The following is a 13,218-nucleotide window of genomic DNA, read 5'->3' as shown; positions in this document are numbered from 1 at the left end:
AGAATTCACACCAGGGAGGAAATGAATTTGGGAGAGCAACAGAGGCTCAAACGTAACAGAACACCGCGGCCAAAATTTACCCAATGAAATGTCCAGAAAGGAAGATTTCCCGATCAAACACTTCACCCGTGTCACGGTCATACCTGTAGATCTTCCGATGAAAACGGTCACACCAGAAGACTCGGTTATTAGCCACGTCCAGGTCCAGCGCCACGGTGTTCTTCTGGGTTGAAACCACCTGGCTGTAGTCCCTCTTCACCAGGTCGATACGGCGGATCTCATGTCGGTTAGTAAACAGTAGGTAAGGGCTTTTTCCTGTGCTCGCAAAGGGACAAACAGTTTTACCAGTCGACATTTGAACGGACAAAACGGGATAGCTCATGTTTTTGTTCAAGTATGTTATTGTTGACGAATCCTCGGACGATACGTGGCTACGTGGTCATTTCTCGGAGACTTAACGTGGGAACAATGCTGAACGTATCCGTCCGCTCGCCGAGAGGTTCCAGGATTCAAAATTTAGAGTTTTACGCTAACGAGGGGTTTTCTCCGCGGACTACGGCGTCCCCTCACGTTCCAAACGGTTGCGTGTTCGGTTCATTGATTTTTTTGTTGTTGTTTTTTTAAGAGTGTCGACCTTGGGCCACTCTTGGGCAGGTGGGTAAGGCTTCAGATGACCCCGCGACATGAATGAATCATGCAGAAAATGGATAAAAGACAACCATAACAATCTCATTAGCATAAAAAAGGCGACCCATTAGCTGGAAATTATGAGCGGTTTGTTCCATGCAGAAAGGAAGCGAAAGGCCAATCATGTAAACAAGCACACAAATTTATGCGGTGTAATCCTTTGGGGGGCGACATTAATTGTAGCTAGAAATGAGCTTTGTTTCAAGCTGTGATTCAAACTTGTTTTTGTTTCCGAGGCAGAATCCTACAGCGCAGTACTGTATTTCCCTTGTTGTCGAATTCTTGCTCGTGCAGCGAGAGCGTCTCTTCAACAACAAGGACGATTTCGACTCAAACCACGATCCTTCCAAATCCAAAAGTAGTCTTTCAAGTGCGCTACTCGGAGGAAGCTCCTTGAACCGCCACTAGACGTTTGTGGCACCTCAGTGAACTTAGTTAAATAATGGCCAATTCGCAATCATATTTTCTCAGGGTTACGTATCGCAGGGGGGGCTTTTATCGTCGCAAACGGGAAGCTACACTTGCTTGAATTCAGAACGAAATAAATGAATATATTACTACAATGCCGGTTCATATGTCACAGCGCAACAAACGCGCAAAGCCCCAGATGAGGCCGTCAGGAGCAAATATTACTGACGTACCTTAAAGTCGGTACCACGGAGGAGGAATGCAGGAGTTTGGAAAAAAAGCAAAGAAGAGGAACATGAGCAGGCATTTTAATCTCGCGGAGCCGCTGCACATATTTTTGAGATGCAGAAATTTGATGTAATTAGCACATAGCCATTAGTGACAAATGGCTTCACCAAGCGGGTCCTTGCTGCAATTTAGGAGTAGTCTGGTCTATTTTTAGAGGTCACCCATCTTGCATTTTAATTAGACCCTCAATTGAACAGGATCTTGCGGCATATTTACCACCGTCTTTCTTTTTTTTTCCCCCGGTCATCTAGAAAAAAAAACCCCAAAATGCCTTTTAGCAACATTTCTCCAGGACTCTGCACAGTGTTGGGATTGGCAGCTGGGCGGGACTTTTCTCCAGGGGGCACACGTGAGATTCTGTCCTTAATGACTCACTTGCCCCCATTTTCCTTCAGACCATGTCAGAACTATGTTGTATCACGCTTAGGACCGGTTCCCTTTTGTACATTCTCTTGCTAGTTTAAAAAAAAAAAAAAAAAAGGGTCCATTTCGATGATAACCAAACGATCCCCTGTCGGTCTGAAGGACCAGCGCAGCCGTCCCCCTTCGGTGGAAACAGCGCGGCGGCCGCCGCTGCATTTGTGCAGCTCTCGACGCACATCCAGACATTTTCAGTCGTCCCCGAGCATCAGCCAACTGTTAGCAAACACGCAGAGACAGACACGATCTACATGGCAAATACAGACACAGTGCAGCGATACACTGGAGGAAAAAATCCGTTGAAGCTAATTGGACGAAAGAAAAATCAGTGCGCCTGAGAGCCACAGGCTCAGACTGTAAGTGACGGCCTTTCATTTGACTCGATCGAGCTAATTAAGAAAGATTTGAAGACAAATGTGCAAACAGCATTTGGCATCTTTTGGTAATGCCTCCTAAATATTGCTCGCGGTTGGAGGTCACGACACACGAATTGGCCGTTGAGCAAATCTACTTTACTGTATGCAGTAGAGATCGACGGAATCACTGACTGCAGGGGAAATTCATAAAATGTTATTAGTATTCACGAAGCAAAGTTGCTTTGCTCAGTAAGTAGTTGTTCCGCCGGATCAGAACTAAACACGACTGGACATGTCACTTGTGGAATTTTCAAGAAGTGGCAGCGCTGGCATTAATGGTGCCCCGTGCGAAGCCCCCAAGTGGAGCCCCCACATGGCAGTCAATCCTCAAAGGGGAAATCCCCATCCTGATCCGGTCACAAACAAAAGGTGGTCTCGGGGCACTTTAGCCGGTTGGGTGCCGTACACGGACTGTGTGACGGGCAACTTTCACAAACAGTTCATTCGTGCTAAATCTGTTCACCGGCAGAGGTTTGTTTCAGCTCTTCGTCGTGAAGTTTCATTTGCGAAAGCGACCGTGCGGCGTGTCGGGTTATGAAAGCCAACCTCCTCTATAAAACGTCCTCAATGGAAACGCCATCTGCTCTTTTTCGCACTCACCCTCCGCCTTGCACGTCTTTGTGACGGGATCCATCTCGTAGCCTTCGTAGCACTCGCACTTAAAATCCCCCTTGTAGTTGATGCAGATTTGGCTGCAAGCGTCTGGATTCTCACACTCATCAATGTCTGCGGGGAGAAGAGGAAAGACAGGTTATCAGTCGGCCGCAGGACACTCGGGTAGAAACACAAAGTGACTGATTCGCCCCCAGGAAAGTCAAGAAAATGCATTTGCGAAAGACGCGAGCTTCAGTGGGTGAGGATCTGACGGAGAGAAGACCAATCCAGGGGAGGTTTCTCGGATCTTCTGCCGGTTGAAACGTCGGACTTTCACAGATTAGCAACAGACGGAAAGCCGCAAAAGCAACAAACGTAGGCTTGGTCACTGTATGACTGTGTAAAAATACCTCCACACGTCTTCTTGTCCAGCAGCTGGTAGCCGGCGGGGCACTGACACTCAAAGCCGATGGGTCGGTCCATGCAGACGTGGGAGCAGCCGCCGTTATTGATCATACACTCGTTGAGCCCTTGTGGGGGGAAAGAGCGCAAAAATAACACCCAGCCAATCAGAACCAAGATAGCGAGATGCTGTATAGTCAAGGAATTGACATCAAGGAAGTTCAAGCCTCACTGTGTGTGAAGTGTCTGATCGTCGCTAAAGATATAAGGACAGGAGGATTCTCATTTCACGTTTTCTCCGCTCTTGTACTGCCAGCTCTGTTTCCGCCCCCACCCCACTCAAATCCCCATCAGATACTCTCAGGGAAACAAAGAGACTCGTCATTTTTCTTCGGTTCATGCGCTGACGCCGAGTGGCGTGAGCGCAGATCCTGAGATGCCAGGTCTGGAGGCAGCAGTCAGTTCTTTGCACCCAAAAATGGGCATCGCGACACAATCATTCGGACCTCTGCAAAATCCAATGAAATCTAAAAATGATACGCAACTTCTTTCAGAACTCAAAATACAAAGCAGTAAAGCAAAAATGAACGGATACAGACCGAAAGAAAGCCGGAAACTAAATGGAAAATCAAGACAATGAGGCACACACGGATAAGACGCGAGTGACTGGAGGGAGCCGATTGGTCGATCCAACGAGAACACGTGGGAACGAAATCCGAACGAGCAAGATGACATGAACGTGGGATTCGGGAAAAGAACAAGACAGATTGTGATCATTTCAGTCACACATGAGCATTCTGAGAGAGGAAGGAGGAATTTCGAAGGAAGGTGGGAGGCGGGCGACACCCTAAACTGGTCAGCAGCCAATCGCGGGGGACAATTCGGTCATCATCGAACAAATTTGTGAAGCATTGTATCCGTGCATTTTCCCCTCTGCACGCATTGTATGTCGCGTTTGTATCCATCAAATCTCAAACTCGATCGAGATGAGAAATCACAAGCAGGAGAACGAGCCTACACACGGCAGTCCAGAACAAAATAAAAAGATTGGACTCGGCGATTAAAACGATTCCGAGGAGACGTCAAGCAGATCAAGAGTCACCAAGAGATTCCCAGCTCTCATTGAGGAGGATGAGTGACGGCGCGACTACCCTCGGGAATAAACGTGGAAAGATGACGGCAATATTTGCGATATCCGGGTATCTCGAAAAGAGGTACTGGAGGAACTGGGAATGCATTTTGCCCACCGGAAATGCCATCAAGCCCAACCGCCATTGAGAGGCCAGTTTTCTATTCTTGTGGGCCGACGTCGCCTCCGCAGTGGCCATTTTGAAGAGCTTCTCCCAGCGAACGGCAGGACTCCGGAGTGCAGTCTTAACAGTTGACTGACTTGCGAGGCAATTAGTCCGCAGCGTATACGGTCTTATTTCCCAGAAGCTGGGAAACTACGGGCGGCCGCGCAGAGAGAGAACCGCACCGCGTTTCTTCTCCGTGATGGAACTTGGACGCTTTGTGTCAGCAGCGTAGCGCGAGTCGTTTTGCGTGCAGTTGGAAGAACATCTCGCAAATGAACGGCCGAGAGGACAGAGCAACCAACGAGGTCCGCGCACGGACGCTTTTCAACACAACACAGCTGAAGGACAATGGGAGGCAAATACGAGGTCTCAGTAACGTGATCAATCCACGAAAAATGGACCCAACACGACCAGCTTTGCTTCATAATTTTCTAATTAGCTTTCCTGGCATTTCTTCATCATCATCATCATCATCATCATCATCCACCCATTTTCCACACCCACTTCACCCGGGTCACGGGTATGCTGGAGCCGATCCCAGACCCAAACCCTGCAGGCGGGGGAGGCGGTTCACATCCGGAACTGCTCACCAGCCAATCACAGCGGACATACAAATAAACAACTTACATTCGGACCGACGGACAATCTGAAATCTTCATTTGGAAATGGGGAGGAAACCAGAGTACACGGAGAAAACCCACGCGGCCGCAGCCGCAGCCAGGTGACAAAGCCGAGGCCGGATTTGAACCCAGTCCTAAAAAACTATGAGGCAGACGTGCTAACCAGTAGGCTAGCGTGCCGCCCCAACCAACAACGCCATTAGCCGCTGTGCAATTGAACATTTCAGCTTTTGTCCACCGGTCAGGATGTGGAGGCGTCAAAGTAGAGACAGCGAACAGGATGTAAAACGGAGATAACGACGCAGCACACGAGACTCCAGTTTGAGCGTAGTTAGAAGAAAGCGAGTCTCCCTGTGATCGGCGAGGCTTCTTCTAATTGGATTCAGGAAGCCTCTGAAGGAGGGAGCGAGCCGCAGTTAGTGAACGCAAACAAAAATGCTCGATAATGTGCTTCTATTTGTTCACAACAACAAAAAAATGTGTCAATGATCTTTTACACCAACAAAGCTTTGCTAACACAAATTGTCGTTTGTGTTCACAGTTCTGAATTGTTTTGTCAAACATTTGGAAAAAGAGCATCTGTTCCACGACGCTTCCATTCAGCAACGCCGGCGATTAACCGAGCAGGCGCGAGACGTGGATTCAGCGTCGGATTAACGTTGTTTTGGGTCCCGACGTCGAACAACCTCAGTTCAACGTGAATGACAATATATTTTTTACGTTGTTTCGACGTCGATTCCTCGTGGATGTCGCAACTGACGTGATGTGTCAGTAACTGTCTGAAAATATTCCCATGATGCACTGCACGTGACGCTGTCATTCCTTTTTTTCCCCCAAATGGTCGGCAATCGTTCATTGTTATTTACAATTTTTATCGTGATTAATCCGTCTAAATTATCAGTCCAGGCCGCGACCGCCAACGGTGAGCGCGAGTTTCAGTTCACGTCAGCCGTACATTCTCCGCCCGAGCTGTAGTGGGAACTTCCACGGGGTTTGTGGGGGGGGGGACAATTAACAGTCTCTAACTCACTAACAGAAAAAGTACAAAATCGTAGATGTCCTCCATACGTGATTTTCCTTAATTGCGCCGCGAGAACAAATCACGTTTTCTTGATCTAAACAGTTTAAGGCTGCCGTTACCATTCTGCGACCTCGACTTTCTTAAGCTTAAATAATCGAGGCAGACTTGTGGACTCCCAGAACCCAAATCAACCAACAAACTAATTCCATTCCCTGTCAAGCCCAAATTTGCCCGACAAATACTTACAAAAGGTACAAATCCGTGAAAAGAAAAAGCCTCCTCTTACCGCACTCTTTCTTGGGCTCATCTGATCTGTCCTTGCAGTCCTTGACGGCGTCGCACACTTTGGAACTATCGATGCACTCCCCGTTGTTGCACAAGAACTTCCGGGGGCCCTCACATTTGGTGGCTGCGACGGAGGGGCAAAATAATCGGTCAAACCCCAAAAAGACGAGTGAACAAATGTTGAGTGAAAGTGAACTGAAGTGTCATTTAAAAGAGAGAAAAGACAACGGAACCCACAATTGACACAGCCGGACTCGTCGCTGTGATCGGGGCAGTCGTTGACCTTATTGCACTGCTTGGTGCCGTGGATGCAAGAACCGTCGCCGCACTGGAACTCGTCGGGTCGGCAAGTCAGCAGGGCTGCGCACAGACACGCGCACGCGAGCAAAAACACAACAGTTAAACCTTTTCGAGGGCCGCCAAACAATTCCGCAGGCGTCGTCGTGACAGAGCGGCGGTCTCGACAAGTGCGTCACACGTCGTCCTGATGTCGTGCGAGACTTTCTCGGCCTCTGCGAGGCGACAGCTTCGGGCCCGCCCTTGCCCTGATACTAGAAAACCATCACAAAGGCACCGTCCGTCCTCGCACCGATTTTATCTGGACCGGCGCATGCTATGCTGGATGCGGCTCGCGACACGAGACAACACGGCGGTCAGCAGTTGCGAAAGGATGAAGACAAAAACTCACGGCAGTCCAACTCGTCCGACTTGTCCTTGCAGTCGGGATCGCCGTCGCATTTCCAGCTGAGCCGCACGCACTCCCCGTTGGCGCACCGGAACTCCTGGGCCGCGCAGTTGGCCCTGCGGTGAGTCGGGCGGGCGCCGGCGCCGTCGCCGCAGCGCTCGGGCCCCTCGTCCGACGCGTCGGCGCAGTCGGGATCGCCGTCGCAGCTCCACATGAGCGGCACGCACTCGGAACTGTTGCAGCGGAGTCGGTTGGGCCCGCAGGTGAGGGGCGACGTGCACTTGAGCTCGTCGCTGCCGTCGCCGCAGTCGTCGTCGCCGTCGCACACGTGGACTGCGGCCAAGCACTTGCGGTTGGCGCACATGAACTGGCCAGCGGGGCAGGCTTTGGCGTCTGGCGGACCGAGAGAGGAAAGAACAAAAATGTGCTGAGTCAACCGGAGCTCTCTGGTTACCGTCTGCAGTTTTTGCAAGGGTGAAGAATGAAAGAAAGGTTTTTTGTTTGTTGTTTTTTTTATACCCTGTACGCCTTACTGTTCTTCTAAAAAAAAAACAATCGTGTCCACTCATTGTAAAAAGATTCCTACACACCCAAAAATTTGAATGAGTTCCCCCATTTTTGCAGATGACATTTTGGCTGGTTGTGGCTCCAGAAATTTTAGAACGGAGGGAGCTAAAACAGCCCCCACTTTAATAAAACATTATCCATTGCTTGGGACTCAACAAAACCATCTGGGTGTAGGTTTTCATGACAGTTGACGGTTGCCCTCTCGTAACACCAAGCCCCCTATAGGGGGACGCACCCCCCACTTTGAAAACCACTAGGTTGATGTGTGGCTTTTTGTGTGCGTGTAGCTTTTGGGGTAAATGTGTGCTTTTTGTGTGCGTGCACTTTGTATTTAGGAAAGGTAAATCTTATTTTTGCCATAAACAGCCACTCCACAGAAATCACCTTAAGCCTCCCTGACCAGTGCAGCCTCGAGGCGGACGTAATTCGGCTTTGGCAGGTCTGGACCGACAGGGACAAAACGTGACTAGCACGCTGTCACGGCGCACACAGAGAATGAAAAAAAAAAAAAAAAAAAAAAAAACGTTTTCCAGAGATTGCGGCAGGGTCACAGCACGTCGCCTGGGGAATAACTCGGTAGACGACCTTTGCTGTGAATCTGTCCTCGCGCACCTGTAAAGCGAAAACTTCCGCTGGCTACGTTGGAAGTCACAAGTGACAAGACCGGCCAAGTCCATCCTCTCGGAATTGCCGCAGAGCCGGTAAAACCTTTATTCTCTCAACCCTGTTGTGGGACTACCGAAGTTCTATCGGGTTAATTTGAAGCTCGTGAGAACAGCATGCTATGTGATATCAAACACTTCCTGGGGACATATTCACGTAGATAAACCTGCACTGGGCAAGCTAAGACCTTCAAACGACTTGGTGATCTTACTGTGAGAATGTTTATTATCGCTTATAGTTAGCACTGGTGTACAATTCATCACATGATACTGAGGACTGTGAGGATAAATGACTGCACTTTTGCCATTTTATGCTTATCTATATTTTGTAAATACTTGTTGTTTAATCATGGCACGGTTACATGATTTTGTTGGGAAAATCACATTTGGAATATCAGAGTGAGCGCCGGCTCACTTTGTTTCTTGATTCGTGTCATATTTTGACATGAGAACACGTGAGAATTGTTTGAAAATGTAGAAAGAAATGCACATCAAGTCTCTTTTTCAAAAGTCGAGGACCTGCTTGTTGGTTGTCACTGGCAAAATAAAGTAAATTTCACTGCCGGACAGGTGGACCTTTTCCTAAATCCTTAACCTGGATGCAGATTTATCACATGAATTTGACAAGGTTTCCTTGGCGAACCCTAACCCTTACACCAATCATAAATCCACTTTCCTCTACCTGTTCCCAATCCTATCCCTTATCCTAACGCCACCAAATCATGCGTTTATTTATGTATCTATTCATTTGTTTATTTAACCCTTTTTTGCAACAGGTTAATATAATCGAAAATTTTAATTCCAGAGTATCTATTTTCTGAAAGGATCAGATTTTCCTCTTCAAAATTTTATTTGGTCCAGAGAGGGTTAATTGGCAAATATGGAGGATGGTGGTAACTTGTTTAAATTTTGCAAGGAGGCAGGAACGACAATTTGGCTCATTGGCCCATATCTAAATTCCAAAAGCGCCGATGAACATATAATTAGACAAAAAAAAAAAAAAAAAAAAAACAACGTTTTGACATTCTGACATCGATTGGAGGACAGAGGACTTGACTGACGTCCATAAAGGACCTCACTGACCGACTGACCGACTTAATTTTGAGGAAGCTGCGCCTGAAGAAGGCCATTTAAGGCCGAAACGTTGCGGTAGAGGGCTTACCAATGGAGGAGAAATCCATGTTCATTGGCTAGTTTTCTAAATTTGGAGGAAGGGTGGAACCAATTGGCTGCTAAAAAGGAAGGAGGTAGGCTAATTGAACGCTTTAAATTCTAAATTAGAGGGAAGTAAACTTTTGAAATTTGACTTTCCACACTTGAACGCTCAAAGGACCGTCCATTCTCTTCTCTCGACTTGGTCCGGGAGCTCCTCACATCACTGTAGCCTAACCCTTTGGAATGGGATATTCTGTAAGTAGCCCTTTTCCCACCTCAGTCTCGTACTGAGCGGAATAATGTCACGACGGACGTATGCCGCACAAATTCTCGATTGTTCGGAACAACCAGATTTGGCAGAGGATCAGAGACGCACATCCCAATCAGTCGAGCGCTCCCGCCAACTAAAGAAAACGTTCGTCAGCGAGTGGCCTCATTCGAGCTGACAAACAAGTCCGCGTGCGGGGTGTGGGAGACTCAATTCACACTTTGCTTTTGTGCCATTTAATCATGCAAATCTAAAGCAGACAATGCCCCTCGTCAATTTCTTTTAAATAGCCAAGCGCTGGAGCGAGCTCAGATTGACGCAAGAACTTTGGCTAAAGAAAAAAAAAAAAAAAAAAAAAAAAGTGCTACTTTCCTCACAGCGAGAAGGATTAAGGCCAAACAGGCACTAAAAATAAACTTTGTCATGTACATTCGTGAAATTAAATTAGGTGGATTTGCTACAGGCTGTTTTTTGGGTTTTGTTTTGTTTTTTTCCCCCGGCTGGTGGCTGTTTTTCAAACCCGGCCAACAGCAAAATAACGCAAAGGAAGATCCCAAGTGAATGTAAAGTACCGTACATACAGTAAAGGAGTCCTTATGACATTCATGCAATCGAAGTTGATGGAATAAAAAAAGGTTTGGGAGGACATTTCGGATAATACTCCAAATGGCTCAAAGGCGCCAATACAAGCGTCGAGGGTTGTTTATCGGTCACGTGCGATGCGATTAACTGCGGCCGCCTCCAGCCCGAAGACAGCCGGGATGGGCTCCGGTTACCTTTGACCTTTGAGGAGGAGAAGCGTTACGCTCACAACTGGTGCGCATTTTTAATATGCGCGCGGCACGAAAATGAGCTTTGGCGGCGCTTTGTGCTTCCTAACTTGGGCTCACCTTCTTTTCCTTTCGGCTTGTCCCGTTAGGGGTTGCCACAGCGTGTCGTCTTTTTTCAAATCCAAGCCTATCTCGTGCATCTTCCTCTCTTAACACCCCAAACTGTCCTCACGACCTCCCTCACAACACCCGTCAACCTTTTCTTTGGTCTTCCTGCTGCTCTCTCTTCTCTGGCAGCTCCATCCTGACCCTCCTCCTACCAGTTTTTCGTCAGTCTCTCGCCTCTGGACATGCCCAAACCGTCGAAGTCTGCTCCTTCTCACTTTGTCTCAAAAATATCCGATTTTGGCTGTCCCTCGAATTAGCTCGTTTCTAATCCCATCCGACCTGCTCACTCCGAGCGAGAAGCTCAACACCTTCACTTCTGCCGCCTCCAATTCTGCTTCCTGTCGTCCTCTCGGCTTGCCACCGTCTCTAATCCGTCCATCATGGCCGCCCTCACCACTGCTTTATAAACTTTGCCCTTCATCCTAGCGGGGACTCTTCTGTCACATAGGACACCAGACACCTTCCGCCAGCTGTTCCAACCCGCTTGGGCCCGTTTCTCCACTTCCTTACCACGCTCTCCATTGCTCTGGATTTTTGACCCGAAGTATTTGAAGTCACCCACCCTCGCTATCTCTTCTCCCTGAAGCTTCCGCTCCTCCTCCTCCGCCCCTCACATTCATGCAAAATTTGGGGTTGCCAAAAAGTCCCAATAACGTCCCATATTCTGAATGGCAAAAATCCTCACAATTGGGATATGCGACTGGGTGAGGGACTGCGTCGTGAAGCTGTCAAATTAAGAGTTATGTGTAAAGAGGGGAAAAAAAAACAAAACATTTAAGCAGGCGGAAAATACAGCAAAAGCCATCGAGTTGAGAGCACCAAAGTCAACGATTCCTTCCTCTGGAGGGTGTGACGCAACGTTCAAGCTTTCGGTCTGGATGTTTGGGTCAGAAGAAATGTGCCAGGATTCAGCAGTTTCGTGTTTGTGTTCACTGTTAGGTCTGTTTGTCGTCTAAAGAGGTTGGAGCATCGCATTCCGGGCACAAATTGCCGAAAGCAGCCACGTCAACACTGCGCCAACGTGACACTTTACATGGCAAATACCTGCATCACTGGATGATGAAAATGTTTTCGTATTCCCTGCGTTTTGCTCTCAATCTTTTTTTTTTTTTCTTTTTCTTGCCACATGCCATTTTCGCAGGATCTTCAAAGTCTAAACACAAGCGGCAGCCCAACAGCCTGAATCTCTTTCTCTTGACGCGAAGAGGCACGAGGAAGAGGAAGATTCTTCACGGTGCCTTCGAAGTAGGCCAAGTAAGGTCCCTGCAGGGAGGCGAGGGGTGTGGGGGGGGGGGGGCGGCGGAGCAGGCTAATGACGGCTTCGGCTTCACTGGCTGGCGAGGGGGCGACGTCACGGCTCGGACGGGCCCCCGCGGAGGTTTCCTGGTCTGACGTGAAATCACACTGATGCGAGCCCTCAAACCTCCGCAGAAGGCCAACATCGTTTGACGCTAATCATCAAAACCGAGTCCTCCGTCGCTTTCTCCTCAATTTCAGATCAAATCCTTGGAGCTAGAGAATGAATGTTCTTTGGCGTCTGGATGATGAGGGGAAAGTTTCAAAACTTCCACAAATCCGGCAATGCCACAATGAGAGGAACAAGACTATGATTGCATTTTGGAGTCAAGTCAAATCTCCAGAAATGGATGAATTTTCTTTTTTAAACTCACCAGATGCGCAGTCCTCCTCGTCGGCCCCGTTCTCGCAATCCCTCTCGCCGTCACATCTCCACGATAGCGACACACACTTATTGGATCCCCCACAGTCGAATTTGTCGGGTGGGCAAGTCTGCTTGCCTGTGGGCAGGAGATGGAAAGCGATTAACTGCAGCGGGTCCTTTCGACGGAAACGAACGGCGGGACACGCCAGGAATCCCCCTCCCGATGCAGCTAAAACTGCAGGATTAGTCAAACAAAAATTGAGTTTGCTGTTGTGTGGTTTCTTTTTTTTTTTTTGGGGGGGGGGGGATTTTTCAGGAGGAGGAGGAGGAAATGCACACTCGTCTGCAAATCCGCAGAACGACTCAGCAGCCTGCCAATCTGTCGCGCTTGGCGGCGGGTGGGTTTGATCCAGATTACACCGCGTTTGTTATGACGCACGTTGTTAATTATACATCTTTGCTCACAGTGCAGCCTGGAGCTGCCCGCGACCAAATCAAAGATTCCGCCGATGAGCCGTCTCACCGATCTGTGGTGATTTCACGCGATATTTTTAAATCTCATCAGCGCCCCTCCCGCCCACAGTTGTCAATCAAGATGTGTTTGCTCGTTTTTCGTGGATCTTAGCGTTCAATGAGAGTTTACAGTGGCGCCATTGGTGACAAAAACCATCCCAAACGGCTTCTTTTTTTTTTTTTTTTTTGTAACATGCGTAAAAAACGAATTGATGAGGTGAAGGCAGAAGTCGGCGATGCAGCCTCTTGCCACGTTGCGGGTAAACTCGATCGTGGGTCGCTGGGCGAGTGGGGAGAAGGTTAAAGTACTGCTTCTCATCTGGAGTGCAAGGAA

General features: G+C 48.4%; 1 protein-coding gene across 8 annotated transcripts in view; it reads right to left on the bottom strand.

The window, feature by feature from the left end:
- The window catches only part of LOC133510701 (low-density lipoprotein receptor-related protein 8-like), a 44,123-nt gene that overhangs the window by 7,375 nt on the left and 23,530 nt on the right, over window positions 1-13,218 (bottom strand). For all 8 annotated transcript variants that reach the window (XR_009797687.1, XR_009797686.1, XR_009797685.1 and 5 more), the window contains 7 exons: window positions 12,382-12,507; window positions 7,125-7,514; window positions 6,674-6,796; window positions 6,438-6,560; window positions 3,224-3,343; window positions 2,820-2,945; window positions 144-315 (listed from right to left, as the gene is read on the bottom strand). Coding sequence is in view for 4 of the 8 variants with exons in the window: in XM_061838933.1 (XP_061694917.1) it covers window positions 144-315; window positions 2,820-2,945; window positions 3,224-3,343; window positions 6,438-6,560; window positions 6,674-6,796; window positions 7,125-7,514; window positions 12,382-12,507 (1,180 nt within the window). In the remaining 4 variants the exon portion in view is untranslated. The remainder of the gene's footprint in view (window positions 1-143; window positions 316-2,819; window positions 2,946-3,223; window positions 3,344-6,437; window positions 6,561-6,673; window positions 6,797-7,124; window positions 7,515-12,381; window positions 12,508-13,218) is intronic.

The sequence above is a fragment of the Syngnathoides biaculeatus genome, chromosome 13 (assembly GCF_019802595.1).
Source record: "Syngnathoides biaculeatus isolate LvHL_M chromosome 13, ASM1980259v1, whole genome shotgun sequence".
Lineage (NCBI taxonomy): Eukaryota > Metazoa > Chordata > Actinopteri > Syngnathiformes > Syngnathidae > Syngnathoides > Syngnathoides biaculeatus.
This window is presented reverse-complemented; position numbering and strand designations above follow the sequence as displayed.